The sequence below is a fragment of the Podarcis pityusensis genome (genome assembly GCF_964106645.2).
Source record: "Podarcis pityusensis genome assembly, chromosome: 16".
Classification (NCBI taxonomy): domain Eukaryota; kingdom Metazoa; phylum Chordata; class Lepidosauria; order Squamata; family Lacertidae; genus Podarcis; species Podarcis pityusensis.
The window spans coordinates 17,260,318-17,275,697 of record NC_138041.1 but is presented as its reverse complement, the minus strand read 5'-3'; the positions used below and the strand labels follow the sequence as shown (position 1 = coordinate 17,275,697).

The window sequence follows — 15,380 nt, the reverse complement described above, 5'->3', positions numbered from 1 at the left end:
AAAACGAACATCAGTAGCGCATAGCTCAGTCGGTAGAGCATGAGACTCTTAATCTCAGGATCATGTGTTTGAGCCCCATGTTGGGTAAAAGATTCCTGCATTGCAGGAGATTACCTTTGTGGTCCCTTCTAACTTTACAGTTCTATGATTGTGAGGGATGTACTCTTAATTGCCTGCAAAGGCCTGGTGGAATAGAAAAGTTTTCAGCAGGCATTTTAAAGTTGGGACAGAAGGCACCTGCCCAAATCTCTAGTGGCAAAGTGTTCCACAGGAATGGACCAGTGACACTAAAGGCTCAATTTCTCATTGTTTGTCAAGCGAGCCTCACCAACTCGGGGAACAACCCAATATGCTCCTGGAGAGGATCTCAGTGATAATAGTGGTTCAGGCAGTCCCTGAGGTATCCTGGACCAAAATTGTTCAGGGCTTTGTAAATCAGTACAAGAACCTTGAACCTTCTCACTCGAGGGGGCAGAGGGTTCTGGAGGCAGGTGCTGGAGTGCCTGTTTTCTCTCCAGAGAAACATGTTCCTTCCTCTGCCCAGCCTCTGAGCTTTCACCACCTGTTGCCCAGAAATTTCTAGCCCTATCTATGTAGCCATGAAGTCTGGAAACCTGCTTTAAAAAAAATTAAAAGAAGGATGGCGGTATTTGTGCTGTACCAATTTCTGCTGTGCAAGTGGCCTCTCCTCTATTTGCGCCCAGGGCTAATTCCTTCTTGTGCCTGCGGGTTCTTTGGGAGGCATAGCTTTCACTGCCCCCACACCATTCTGCTCCCTCCCCTCACAGGTGCTGCCTGCAGCTGTTAAAATTCAGGACCCGCCAGTTGCTCCTTAGCTAAAACATCAGTAATGACTTCCACGCTTCATTATTCTCTTTATGGTTGTCTGGCTAGGCGGCCTGGCTCCCTGACTGAGATTTAAATACACAGTTAATCCATATTCTCCCTCTCTTCTGCTTTTAATTCTGATCCAGAAATCGAACTCTCTTGGAAGAGGATTACAGATTCTAGCCACCCCCATCCTTCGCCTCCTCCTCCTCCTGCTTGCTGGTCTCCCCCCAGACTCCTCTAAACTCGCAGGCTCAGGACCTTTCTATCTATCTTAATTAGTAAGCTCAGGGTCAGAACTGCAGCGAAATTCGTGTGTGTCCTGGGCTTTAAGCGCTTTTCATCCAAATCCTCTTGCACCTTCTCTGCTCCCCTGTCATCTCCAAAGCTGTCTCTTCAAGGTCATCTCTACACTTATGTCTCCAGTCAAGATGGCCTGGGGTTTCTCAGCTGGCAAAAGCTCTTTGCTGGCCTGAATGTAAGAGAGCCTTGCAGGATCAGACCAAAGATCCATCGGAGTCCAGCTTCGCGCAGTGGCCAACCAGATGCTTCTTGGAAGCCTGTCACACTCCCCTGTGCCCAAGCGCACCAATTTAGGAGCAAGAGTGTCCTTTAATTCAGATCACCAATCCCCTTTTGCTTGGAACTCACTGGAACTGAGTTCTGGCACCTCTCAGATCAGTGCCATTGCCATTATAAGAGAACAAGGGGGCATTCATGGTGAGTTCCAGCACCTCTTGGATCAGGTCAATGGCCCATCTAGTCAAAGATCGTCTTCTCGCAGTGGCCAACCAGATGCCTCTTCTGGGAAACTTGCTAGCAGGATTGAAGCACAAGAGTTCTCTCCCCTGCTGTGGTTTCTAGCAACTGGCATTCAGAAACATTGCTGCCGCCAGCTGTCTAACTGCTGATATTCTGCTGCCACCCTATAGACGCTGCTTTATCTGACCGACTTTGTCACAGCCTTGATAGCTTGGCCAAAGATGAGACGTGCTTCGAACAAACAAATCTGTATCATTATACTAACGGCTGAATATAGTATGTGTTTGCTTTCAGTAACAGGGTTTGGGGTACTTTGTATTTCATAGCATGTGCTTATGAGTCTAGTCCTAATGCAAACCCTAATCCTGTCCTATCCCCTACTTCTCAACACTCACACCAGCTACTCTTCTCCTTCGCTCTCCAATATCTAACTGCCACTTTCCCTCAAACACACCTGTTCTAACTGCCACGTTCCCAGTCAATCAGCACATGACACACCCCAACATCCCATGCCTCTCTCACACACACCCTCCCAGTACTCATGAACCTTCCTTCCTTTCTTACAAATATCCCCTTGCATAACACTTTGCTGTATGCCTCTTGATGTACAGACTTGCACAAGTCAGTAAAATGGCAAATACTACGAAGTCCCTGAGAAGTGAAGGAAGGCAGCAGCAGCCCCTTCGTGCCTTGGGTCTCACATAGTTACACTGGAACCAGTGTTTGTGGATTTGGCATATTTATGGGCAAAGGTGTCCCAAGAAGCTCATGGTGTCATAATGAAGTCATTTAAAAAAGAAAAAAGGAAGAAAAAGAAATAGTCAAACTCACAAGAAGAGAAGGCACTGCAGAGCACAGGAGTGAGGTGAAGTGCTAGCACAAAATGTCTTTCAAACACTTTAAAACCTTGGACAACTGAAAAAAGGGTTTCCACCCTAAGAATGCATTACCTTTTAAAGCAACTATATTGCAGTTGCAGCTCATGTTCAACTTGGGAACAACCACTATGGCTGCAGTCCTAAGATGGGTGGGTGGTGGAAGTGAGGGCATTTGGGCCACCTCATTCTGGACCCTGCTTGGGTCATAGGTCACGGCATGGCAGAACTGAGATCAGGGAGTACATGGTTCAAGACCTTTGAGGCGGGGGCCCTGTGCCTGTGGAATTTGCCTCTGAATGAAATCAGGGAAAGGCTGCAGGCAGAAGGTCCCAGGTTCAATCCTTGATAGCATCTCCAGGAAGGGCTTGGGGTGGGATCTTGCTTGAAACCTCGGAGAACCACTGCCAGCATGGTGGAGAGCCAGCATGATATAGTGGTTAAGAACAGTGGACTCGTAATCTGGTGAACCGGGTTCGCTTCCCCACTCCTCCACATGCAGCTGCTGGGTGACCTTGGGCTAGTCACACTTCTCTGAAGTGTCTCAGCCTCACTCACCTCACAGAGTGTTTGTTGTGGGGGAGTAAGGGAAAGGAGATTGTTAGACTCCTTTGAGACTCCTTAAGGGGAGTGAAAGGTGGGATATCAAGTCCAAACTCCTCCTCCTCCTCCTCCTCCTCCTCTTCTTCTTCTTCATGCTAGATGACCCAAAAGTCCCAACAAGTTTGTTCCAACAAGTCTGTCCCAACAAGTTTCCAAGTGGACACTGAAGATAGACCTCTGCCACACGTATGGAGTAGCCTTCTGATGGGGCACTCCTGCTTTGTTCTGCTTACACTGACTTCTATTGTTGTGCTAGGTTGACTGTTTTATTGCATTTTCTAAGTTTCAGGTGCTGGCATGCCTCAAAAGTGTTTAGTACTGTTATTGTATGCTATGTTTGCTGCCTTGCAACACTGCTCTCCTATAAAGCAGTATAAAAGTCCACTATATAAATTAAATCATAGTGGCCTGCCCTCGCGGGGCTGCTGTAAGGATGGTGGGACTGATGTGCCAGCAAAACTATATGGGAAAGGGTTGCACAGATTCCTAATTTGGGCTTTTTCAGCTCTCCTCTCTGTTCGGGCCAGGCTGTTGCCATAGCCTCCCTGCCTTTTCAATGCCCTTCGTCTCTTGCTCATCCTTGTGTGTGGATTCTGCGTGCATTCTCTGAGCCTCTCTGCTAAATATTTGATCTGACAGCAGATCGCTCTGGTCTGTGGGTTTAATGGTGCGTAGCCTGGCGCCTCTGTATTTACTGAAGGGACCGAGGCGAGGGAGAGGGGCGCCATCCTCAGCTTGCTGCATCTTGCCAGGCATAAAGGATGAACGCGGGGCTAGTAGTCGGGAATTACCCTTCCCATCTCCCCCGCCCTCCGTTTGCGAAAACTGCTTCAGCTTCCGCTACCCCGCCATCGCCGTCCGTGCGTTCAGCTGCGCTCGCTCCAGAGGAGAGCAATCTATCCCTGGGAAGAAAACCTTGAATCTTTAATTACTTGACTACTCAGACAGGAGAAATAAATCGCTAGCACTTGGCCTTGGTTCCCTGAGTTTCTGTGGCCTCCAACGTGAGGGGAGCGAAAGTTGATGGAAGCAGGACTCCCTGCCCCGGCACCATCTGGGCTTCTTGCTTCAGGGAGAAGTGGGCCCTCTCCTGCTCCTGCTGCAGCTCTCAGTGGAGGATGAAGAACTCAAGTTTGGAGGACTCGGTTTCTGTCAAACTCTTTAATGCTGACATCAGTACGGTACAGAAAGAGATTCAGAAGCAATGCAGGTGGTGTGGCTGTATAAGCCATGGGTAGGCAAACTAAGGCCTGGGGGCCAGATCCTGCCCAATCGCCTTCTAAGTCCAGCCCACAGACAGTCCAGGAATCAGCATGTTTTTACATGAGTAGAATGTGTCCTTTTATTTAAAATGCATCTCTGGGTTATTTGTGGGACATAGGAATTTGTTCATTTCTCCCCCCCCCCAATATAGTCCGCCCCCCCCCCCACAAGGTCAGAGGGACAGTGGACCTGCCCCCTGCTGAAAAAGTTTGCTGGTCTCTGGTAAGCTATTGATCCAAGAAGAGACATGTCCCTGTGGGTCCCCTTATGTGGGAATGGGGTGCACAATTTCAACATGGCAAGCAGGGTGTCCTTTAGGCTGGGGAGTCAAATGGGAACTGCTTCTGGAGCACTGGGCCTAAGCGATCTTTCAGCTTCTGCTCTGGTGTCTCCAGAACTGGGATGACGGAAGAGGCAACAGTGGTGGCTACGAACCAGACTGAGCAGCAGACTGCTCCTGAGAAGATGGGCTCGGGGAATCTTCCGTTGATGCCAGAGGGCTGCCAGGATCAGCGGTGAGGCTGGCATGGGAGCTGGGAGTGAAGGAGGTGCAGTGCACCTGAATGACACAAGAAGGGGCAGAATGGAGTGCTTGGGGGCACGCCGCTGGGACCCTCCCTGGGATGTGACTCTGGTATGAGGCCCTGTCCCTGCTCTCTGTGCCAGAGGTCATCAACAAGTACCTACTGCCGCCCACATCCTGATCTGATCAACTCTACCACAGTGCCTCTTCAGGACTCATGACTTCTCCTCTGCCAGAGGACCCTGGCTTGCAGCAGCTGCGTGCGGGAAAACCCAACAAATTCCTTGCTGGGAGTCATTCGGAAATGGATCGGCAGACCAAACCTGCCAATATCGTCATGCAGTTTTACAAATCTATGGTGCAAATATTGGAAAACTAATAAACATTTTTTTAAAAAAATACAAATCTATTGTGCATCCACACATGGAGTACTGTGTACAGTTCTGGTCGCTCAAAAAAGTAACTGTAGAGTTCAGAAAGGTTCAGAAATGAGGAAAGGGCTAGGGCAAGCCCCCTATGAGGAAAGGTTACAGCATTTGTGACTTCTTAGTTTGGGGAGGAAAGGCCAATAAGGGGGGGGGTGCTGTACGTGTGCTGTGGAGAAAGTGGGTAGGGAGCTGTTCTTCTCTCGTAATACCAAAACCCAATGAAGATCTCCAACAAGCTGAATGAGAAAGATTCAGGGCAGAGAGGACAGATTCCTTCTCACAGTGCTTAGTTAAAGTACAGAATTTGCAACCACAACCAGTAGGAGTGGCAATCAACTGGGATTGCTTTAGAAGAGGACTAGGTGGCAATATCTCCAGAGCTATCCACATCAATGCAGTTTGAGCCCTTCACCAAATTAGGCAAATTAGGCAAAGTCACACCCAATCCATGTTTCAGTCCAACATCTTGATTCAAAATGGCATCCGACACCCAAACGTAGACAAAGACCATCTCCTGTACCTTGGGAACCTTGTGCATCCAAACCAATATAGAATGGATGGGCAGACAGACTGCTTTCCACAATCTATAGTAGATTAGACAAATGCATGGAGGACACCAGTGTCTCCTAGTTGCATTGGCTATGTAGTGCCTCTGAATCCCAAGTTGCTGGGAATCCCAAGTGGAGAGAGTGCTGCTCTTGTGCTCAGGACATCTGCATAGCCCTTATACATATGGGCTTCCCAGAAGGGGTATCTCATTGCAAGGGGTTGGACTATATGATCCCCAGGATATCCTTCCAGTTCTACAGTTCTATGATCTGGTTAACATCTGTGCGAATAGGATGCTGGGTGAGATGGACCTTTGGCCTGATCCAGCAGGGCTATTACAATGGTACCTTGGTTCTCAAACTTAATCCGTTCCAGAAGTCCGTTCGAAAACCAAAGCATTCCAAAACCCAGGGCGCACTTCCCCATGGAAAGTAATCCAAAATGGATTAATCCGTTCCAGACTTTTAAAAACAACCCCTAAAACAGCAATTTAGCATGAATTTTACTATCTAACGAGACCATTGATCCATAAAATGAAAGCAATAAACAATGTACTGCAGTCACACAATCAATCAATCAATCAATCAATCAATCAGTAGCTGAACTGGGTTCCACACAGTCACAAAAACAAAACAAAAAAAGCCGCAAAAACGCAAAATAAATAGCAAAAACAGACAGACCTCAGTGTAACACTCAAAACGGAAGTGTGCCACTCAGATCGGAAGCATAACACTCAAAATGGAGCACATTCTGCTTCCGAAAAAGGTTCGCAAACTGGAACACTTTCGGTTTGCAGCATTTGGGTTCCAAGTTGTTTGAGTACCAAGGTGTTTAAGAACCAAGGTACCACTGTACCTTCCTATGCTTCAGGCAGGCTGTTAGCCTGGCCTGTGAGTTTTCACAGTCCTCTTTGACCAAGAGCCGCACTGTGTAAGATTGCAAAGAGGTTCATTTCCCAAGATTACCTGCAGAGAAGGGAGTGAATTTCAGCAATGTAGCACCCCACAGATCCTTTGGGCTCCCTCCTATCAGCCCCAGCCTGCATAGTCCGGTTGGTCCTGAGCATGAAGAGATTGAGGATGGCTGCCTAGGGCACACCTGGCACTCTTAGCGCCACCAGGATGAACCGCAAGACAAGCCAGCTGTCCTTATGGGCAGTTGGTCTGTCATGTTGGATCTTCTCGTCAGGGAACCCTGGAATGTCTTCTGAGGAGCCACAGGGATCACCATAAGCCAGTTTGAAAAGCCACTGTAATCCAAAGAGCCCTGAGACCTCCTAGGGCACCCTTTCCCCAACTTGGTGACCCACAGATGTTTGGGACCATAACTCCCATCAGCCCCAGGAAGCATGGCCATTTAGGTTATGACAGGCACTTCCCCTGGCCAACACGGCTGCACTGGCTGAGGCTGGTGGGAATTGGAGTCCCAAACATTAGCCCAGCCCTGTGGAATGCTCTTCCAACAGAGGATCAGCAGACACCTTCCATATTAACCTTCAAACCTTTGCTGAAAACTTTATTATGCTACCAGGCATATGCAGACAATCAAGTTAAGCGCTTTCTGTAATAGTTAGCTGGTGATCTGTTTAAAACAACAATGTCATTTTTATTGTCTTAGTATAATTGTTGTAAACAGCTTTTATTTTTATTTTAATGAAATTGCAATATACAGGTATTCTAATAAATCAGTGAACAAGTGAAGGGCACCAGCTTGGGGAAAGCTGTTTCCAGGGTTTTGCCTTGTGCTTTGGATGGCTGTCAAATGAATAAATCTTTTGAACATTCACACATGTGCCAAGTTAGGTGGTTGAAGATTTGCATAGCTATCTGATGAGTAGTTCTCATCAGAAACTGGGGAGGAAATATTTGGAATGTCTTCTCTCCGACATTGTTTTCTGATCGCTCAGCAGAAAAAAGAAAATGTGTTTTTGCCAGCAGAAAGAGAGAGAGAGAGAAATATAACTGGGGAAAAGTCGCACTGTTTGCCTTTGCAGTGGCGTTTGCTTGCCAAAAGTATTTCTCAGCAGTTCGTGCCGTGAATTGTTTTGACGACGTGTGGCTGTGCATTTTATGATACTTACGTCTGTTTCTGTAAGCCAGACTTCGGCTGTGATCTGTAGCTGGAACGAAAGCGAGGCAGCCACTTGACTTCAGCCGTCTCATCTTCCTTCTGATTCTGTGCCAAGAACATACAAATTGTGGCATGGGGTGGGGGAGAGAAAATGCTGATTAATAAAAGACCGCTCTGTTTGCATGCTTCATTGTGACCCATGTGACTAATACAACACTTAACACTGCTCTTCTTTCGATCCTGTAGCAGAAACCACATTAACTCCAGATGATAGGGCTCTGCTTTTGAAAGTGCCAAAAAGGTCTCCAAGTGTCTTGAAAGCTACCCCCCCATATAAACCACATTCATCTTCTAGTGCCCTGTGCACTCAAAATCTATGCATTTATAATTGTATTGTAATACAAGAAGATATTTAGGACACAGGACATATCCTAGTAATCAGGAGGGTATTATTATTATTATTATTATTATTATTATTATTACTACTACTTATTGTGTTTATATCCTACCTTTTCCCCAAGTAGGATACAGGGTTCTCCCCCTCATCCTTTAACCCCCACAACAACCCTGCGAGGCAGGTTAGGCTGAGAGGCAGTGACTGCTCCAAGGTCACCCAGAGAGCTTCATGATGATTGAGTGGGGATTTGAACCCTGGCCAGCCAGGTCCTAATCCGATGCTCTAACCACTACACCACACCACTGGTGGCTCTGACGAACCAGTGCATGAAGCTGCCTTTTACTGAATCAGATCGTTGACCCACTTAGCCCAGTATTTAAATCATTTCTGAAAGTTGTTAGTTCACATTGCATTTTGACACCTCTTAAGAACTTGCAACCAAATGTGTCATGACAGTTCCTGACATCAAGGAGCAGCCTTTCATCTGTGCTTGGATACACTTGGGCACCATGTTGGATTAAGATGGCAGACAAGATCTTTCAAAGCTGATTTCAAAACTGCACTGATCGTTCGGTTCCTTAGAACAATGCCAGGTGTGAGTCTGTAGAGTTGTCCAATAATGCAGTCTTCAGTGAATTAGGCAGGAAATTTTGTCCATCCCAGATCCTGGAGAAACAGTGATTGAACCTGAGACCTTCTGCATACAAGACTTAGTTTCTACCCAGAATTGAGGTCCCTATTGTTACCTGTGTCAGGGTTAGTGCTGTGAGTATATCACTGTAGCCCTGTTACATCCCACCCGCTTCTCCAGCTTTGGGAAGAACTGTTTTGGCTTTGGCTCATGGGAGTGGAAGTCCAAACCATCTGAGGGGCACCAGGTTAGCAAATACTGGTCTATTCTGTCTTAAGTGATCACTGAATTTCAGAGCCTTTGTTGGCTTGTGTGAGGCCTCTGGACTTCTGTATGCACAGCCATTCCACATTTGTAGGAAACTGATCTTTGAGTGTGGCAGCCCCTACCCTTTAGAACCCCTTGCCTTTTGATATCAGGCAAACACCTCCACTGTATTATTTTTTGGCACCTGCAAAAAACATTTTTGTTTAGACAAACCTATCCAGGTAATGTAGAATGTTGATGCGTGTTTTAATTTGTTTCTTGTTTTTCCTCTTTTTGCAAACTGCCATGAGTGGTTTTTTTGTTTTGTTTTTGCTTTTACAATCAAGTGGTGTATACATTTCATGAACCAAATAAAATACGTTCATCCTGGAGTCAACCTGCTGCTTTCCTCTTGCAGGTGGGATATGAGAATGCTGGCACGGTGGAGTTTCTGGTGGACAAGCAAGGCAAGCATTACTTCATTGAGGTCAACTCCCGGCTTCAAGTGGAGCACACAGTGACTGAAGAAATCACAGAGTAAGTGACACCCTCTGATGGGCTGATGCAAACAGGTGCCCAACATTCCGTCACACTCTGGGATGACCAAGAGACCCAGAAGGCCAGGACGAGGCTGTGCCAGTAAGGAACGCACTGGAAGAATCAGGAAGAACTGGAATTAGGAGATGAGGTGCAGGGCTGAAAGTAGGGGGGAGAAAAAGAAGGGTCTGTGTTACCTGGAGAACCACCAAATCTCATTGGCCAGCATAGCCATTTGAGACTACAAATCCCACCAGCCCCAGCCAGCACGGTTATTTGATTCTGGGGCTGATGGGAATTGGACTGCAAAATATCTGGAGGGCACCAGGCTGGGGAATGGTGGCCTTGAGTCTCCTTCACAAAGTAGTATGAGCTGACTATGCATTATCCTCCATCCCTCCATATTGGTTTCCCCCTCTTTAGAAATTGCTGCAGGTTTGCTGCTTTGCCTGGGGGAGAGGGCCAGAGGGAGAGAGTGTTTGTTGCCACTGCAGTTTTTCCCCAGTGTCGGCTGCCAAAACAGTTACAGCCCAACCTGGATGGCCCTGCAAATATTAGCATGTTTTTACAGTCTTGTCATGCCGTGCTTGGTAATAAATGTTAGGTCGTTATTGCTGTCATTATCAATTAGGCACGTATTGGGAAATCCAGGGGGCCTGAGTAGCGGTTTGTTTCCAGCGGAGTTAATGGTGCAGCGGATTCTTGACAACGCCGGACACGTACAACAAATGTGAAATATGGCTCTGGTTATTAGCGGGATGAAGCGCCTGGGTTGATTCAGGTGGATTTGGATAGCTATGATCGTGAGAGCTGCAAAACGGTCCAAGGATTCTCGTGTTTCCAGAGACAGGGAGAGCTGGTGGCAGGATGCACAGTTGAAGAAGATTGGAGGTCAAGGGCTCAGACAATTTGGCTCATCCAAATGCGCCAGACATCTAAAGAGGCCCCCATACAGGGATGGCTCTATAATGAGACAAGGTGAGGTAGGTGCTTCATTGGCAGAATGGGAGGGGTGGCAGATTTGGCTCAGGGTCCTAGTTTGCTTATCTTGCTGGAGAGGCAATCTGGCACTCCAAAAGCAGTCGCTAAACAACCCCACGCCTGATTTCCCTGGCTCCTTTTGCCTTGTGGTAGATCTAGCTCTGCTTCCTACAACCTCTTGCTCAAGGTGCAGGGGTGTGTGGAGCTGCTGGTGTGTTCGCCTGAACTTCAAATAAACCAAGCATGTGCTGTAGGACACTCTTGGCTTTTCTTCCTTCTCCCTGCCATGCGAATGGCATTCTTGTGCAGTGTTTCTGGGTGGCACAAAATAGTGCCTTGCTCTGGCTGGCTGCTGCCAGGGCCAGAGGAAGCCAGATGGGCAACGTGGAAGCACAGCAGAGGCTTCTGGATTTGTGCATGGCCTGGTGGCTGAGTGCAGGCCCCACCATTGCCCTCACGCCCTACCCAGTCCTATGGCTCAAGCAGCGTCGGTGAGGGTTCATAGGACATAAAATCCTGTTATTTTGTTTGTTTCGTAGGAGGGATACATGGTAGTGGGAGGAGCCATTTTCTGGTTCGCCTCAGGCAGCAAAATGTCTTGGACACAGGTTTCCTTGCGGATGGGAAGGGGTTCCTTGCCACTCCCCATGACAACTAAAAGTCAAATAAATCGTACACAGCAGCAAGGTAGAGAAAGATTGAAAAGCTAGGCAAATTGAGAAATCAAGCATGTTTATTAAATCCATTGAGATTGCAGAATTACACAGAATTTAGACAACCTCTCACTGAATTTTAGGGGTGTGACTTGGATACCACATGGGCCCCAGTATAGGATGCAATCTGGGGTACTTGCCAAAACGAAAGCCAGCAGACGCTCTCCAGCATTAAGGCATTTTGGATTTTCAAGGAGTCACTCCCAAAATCTGAGTGGTGGTGGTGGGGTCCCAAGAAGTGGGACCTTTGCAGAGCGTTTGCCAGTATTCCAACTGAGTGGAATTCCTGAGTGGGATAATCATAATATTATTATCATAATTTATTATTTATATGCCACCCATCTGTCTGGGTTGCCCCAGCCACTCTGGGAGGCTCCCAACAAAAATACTAAAAACACAATACAACATCACAGCTGGTTTAATGCATCCGCCCCCAACCCCCCTCAATCAGTGCACTCTAGTTTCACTTTGTGTCTTTGAAGTCTGCTCTTGGGACTATTGTGCCTAATAGATATAAGACTTGATTCATCTATGCTAGTTGTTGCTGGCAGCAGGGAACCTCGGGTGGGGCCAGGAGCAGTCCTTTGACCGTGCATGCCAGTTAGATGTGTGTTATGCATACCTATTGTTCTGTATATCCAAACACCTTGGAGCAAATGCATTTTATAAAATAAATAATTACATTTTTACATCATCATCAAAGAAATCTTACTTTGCAGCTTCCATTGCACCCGCTAGCTCTTGCCCGGCACAACTTTTTAGAATAATTAGGTCAATAACGTCCTTAGGAGGACAACCAAATTTAAGCACAAATTCGACCCACGGCTGTGAGGCATTCGCGAGCTTTTTTGCGGAGAAAGTCCTGTTGCTCTGCCGTGACCTCCCTGCCAATTTAGATACAGTGACTGAACTGGAGGCCCCTCGACTGACTTCAGGTCCAGTGTTGGACCATTTCGATCGGATACTCCCTACTGATGTGGATAGATTCCTCCAAGTTGGTAGGCCCACCACCTGCCTCCTTGATCCGTGCCCGTCTTGGCTGATTAGGGAGTGTCCAGATGTTGCGCGGACCCCCCTGGTTGAAATTATCAATTTGTCCCTTGACACGGGGACATTCCCAGGGGAACTGAAGGAAGCAGTGGTGTGTCCACTCTTAAAGAAAACTTCATCAGATCCCTTAGACCTATCCAATTACCGCCCAGTTTCAAATCTTCCATACCTGGGTAAGGTAATTGAGAGAGTGGTTGCTGAACAGCTTGGTAGGTTTCTGGAGGAAACATTGGCATTAGATCCATTTCAGTCCGGTTCCCGTCCTGGTTTTGGGACGGAGACGGCTCTGGTTGCCCTAACAGATGATCTCCGTAGACAACTGGATCGAGGCGGGTCAGGACTGCTGATCCTTTTAGATTTGTCAGCAGCCTTTGACATGGTCGATCATGATCTTCTGGACCACCACCTCGCAGACGTGGGGATACAGGGCATAGCCCGTAACTGGTTGTGCTCTTTTATCTCTGGTCGGGGACAGAGGGTGGCACTAGGGAGGGAAATGTCGTCGCACCACTCCTTGGTGTGTGGAGTGCCGCAGGGCGCAATTCTCTCCCCGATGCTTTTTAACATCTTTATGCGCCCCCTTGCCCAGATTATCCGGAGCTTTGGTCTGGGCTGTCACCAATATGCTGATGACACTCAGCTCTATCTGCTGATGGATGGCCACACCGACTCGGCCCCAAACACACTGACCAGATGCTTGGAAGTTGTAGCTGGATGGTTTCGTGGGAGCCGATTGAAACTAAATCCTTCAAAGACAGAGGTCCTATGGCTAGGCCAGGATGGCATGGGGATGAGGGACCAATTCCCTTCTCTTGCGGGGGCCCAATTAGTGCCATTGCCTTCCGTTATGAGTTTGGGTGTAATCCTTGACGCCTCCCTTTCCATAGAGGCGCAAGTTACAGCAACAGCCAAGGCGACATTTTTCCACCTTCGCCACATCAAGCAGTTGGTCCCTTACCTTTCCCGCCCCGACCTGGCCACAGTGATCCATGCGACGGTCATCTCCAGGCTTGACTACTGTAATTCGCTCTACGTGGGGCTGCCCTTGAAGCTGTCCCAGAAACTCCAGCGGGTACAGAATGCTGCAGCGAGGCTCCTCACGGGGTCTCTGCCATGGGAGCATATTCACCCGGTGCTTTTCAAGCTACACTGGCTCCTGGTGGAGTACAGGGTCAGATTTAAGCTGCTGCTTTTGACCTTTAAAGCCCTTCACGGCCTAGGACCCTCGTACCTACGGGACCGCCTCTCCTGGAATGCCCCACGGAGAGCCTCAAGGTCCATAAATAACAACACCCTAGTGGTCCTGGCCCTAAGGAAGTTAGATTGGCTTCAACCAGAGCCTGGGCCTTTTCAACTCTGGCTCCGGCCTGGTGGAACGCTCTGCCTCATGAGACCAGGGCCCTGCAGGATCTGATTTCTTTCTGCAGGGCCTGTAAGACAGAGTTGTTCCGCCTGGCCTTTGGCTTGGAGCCAATTTGATTCCCTCCCTCCCTCTCTTTCTTTTTTCTTTTCCTTCTCCTCCTGCGATGAGGCTACATTTTAATATTTTAATGTTCCATTATTTTAATGTTGTATTTTATTTTTGTTTTTAAGTTGTAATCATTCATCTTGTTTTTATTATTGCTTGTAAGCCGCTCTGAGCCCGGCCTTGGCTGGGGAGGGCGGGGTATAAATAAAATATTATTATTATTATTATTATTATTATTATTATTATTATTATTATTATGGCAGGACTAGGAATAGGGCAGCATCTTCTCTCTGCTGGAGTTCTTATCCTAAGGATAGCTCAGTTGGTTAGAGTGCGGTGATGATAATGCCAAGGTTGCAGGTTCAGTCCCCGTATAGGACAACTTTGTATTCAGGTTGGACCAGATGATCCTCAGGGTCTCCTTCCAACTCTGTGATCTCTGATTCTGCATCTCAGCAATCCAGATTCCGCACTGAGAAAAGGCAGATTCTGTGGCCAGTATAAATGGTGCAAATCGAGCACTTTGCATTATTCCTGGTTTTGGAAGTCAAATAGGACAGAGCTGAGGAAAGTAGGGGAGCATCACCCCCAGTCAATGGGAAACCTTATTCCCATCCAGCCCCAGAAATATCACCAGGCATAACCCACCCACTTTCAAGGGTATTTTCTTGGCATTGAGGACTAGAAGCTTAAAAATGAAAGCTTGAGTTTCTCAAGGAGCTAAATCCTGTGCTTGATTGCACATTCTATAGCTTTAGGTGTGCACAGCTGCGCAAGACCCTTATGGGAAGCAGCCAGCCTTCAAATCCCACCTGTGAGGTTTTCCCAATGAGCAGGGACATCCAGTTGCCTCTATTTTGGGGCTATGTGTGAATTGGGTGTGCTTACAAGCAGAAGAGGCAGAATCCCTGACAATGGTCACTTAGACCTTTTGTTGCTCGTTCTGTGGAGCAGGTGCTGTTTCGCATTCTGGTCCTGTGCAGAGCTTGGCGTGAGAGTCTCAGGTGGGGGTGGGCAAGAAGATTTAATTATGAAATGATAAATTGCTTTCCCTTTGTGGCCCGACTGTGATGTTCAAAACATATGCTGGGTTCCTTATATGCCGCCTGCCCTCATTTGCTGAGGGGATTCATTGGGAACGAGTGTCTGCAGGTCTATCCTCTGTATACCTTGGTGTGGATCAGGGAGGGACTGAGATACCACGACCCAGGGACCTTGTAGTATGTGCATCTGAGGGCTAGGATGATGTCCAGGCTACTTCCTCATGGGCGGGCAAGGACTTTATTCTGGGACCTCCGTGGGCAAAGGAATACAGGCCCACACTGGACAAAGTACTTTGACTCGGATTTTGGTTTCTAGTAAAACCATTAATGCTCAAATCAGTATGCTACATAAGCAAGGCATGGGTCACTTGGCCGGCAGGTGCATGGCTAGCAAACTGAGATGTTAATCCAGT

The 15,380-nt window shown here is 47.7% G+C and overlaps 1 protein-coding gene across 10 annotated transcripts in view; it reads left to right on the top strand.

Annotated features, from left to right (window-relative positions):
- The window catches only part of PC (pyruvate carboxylase), a 265,178-nt gene that overhangs the window by 95,160 nt on the left and 154,638 nt on the right, over positions 1 to 15,380 (top strand). For all 10 annotated transcript variants that reach the window (XM_080984200.1, XM_080984194.1, XM_080984196.1 and 7 more), the window contains one exon: positions 9,594 to 9,712. In XM_080984200.1, coding sequence (XP_080840326.1) covers positions 9,594 to 9,712 — 119 coding nt within the window. The remainder of the gene's footprint in view (positions 1 to 9,593; positions 9,713 to 15,380) is intronic.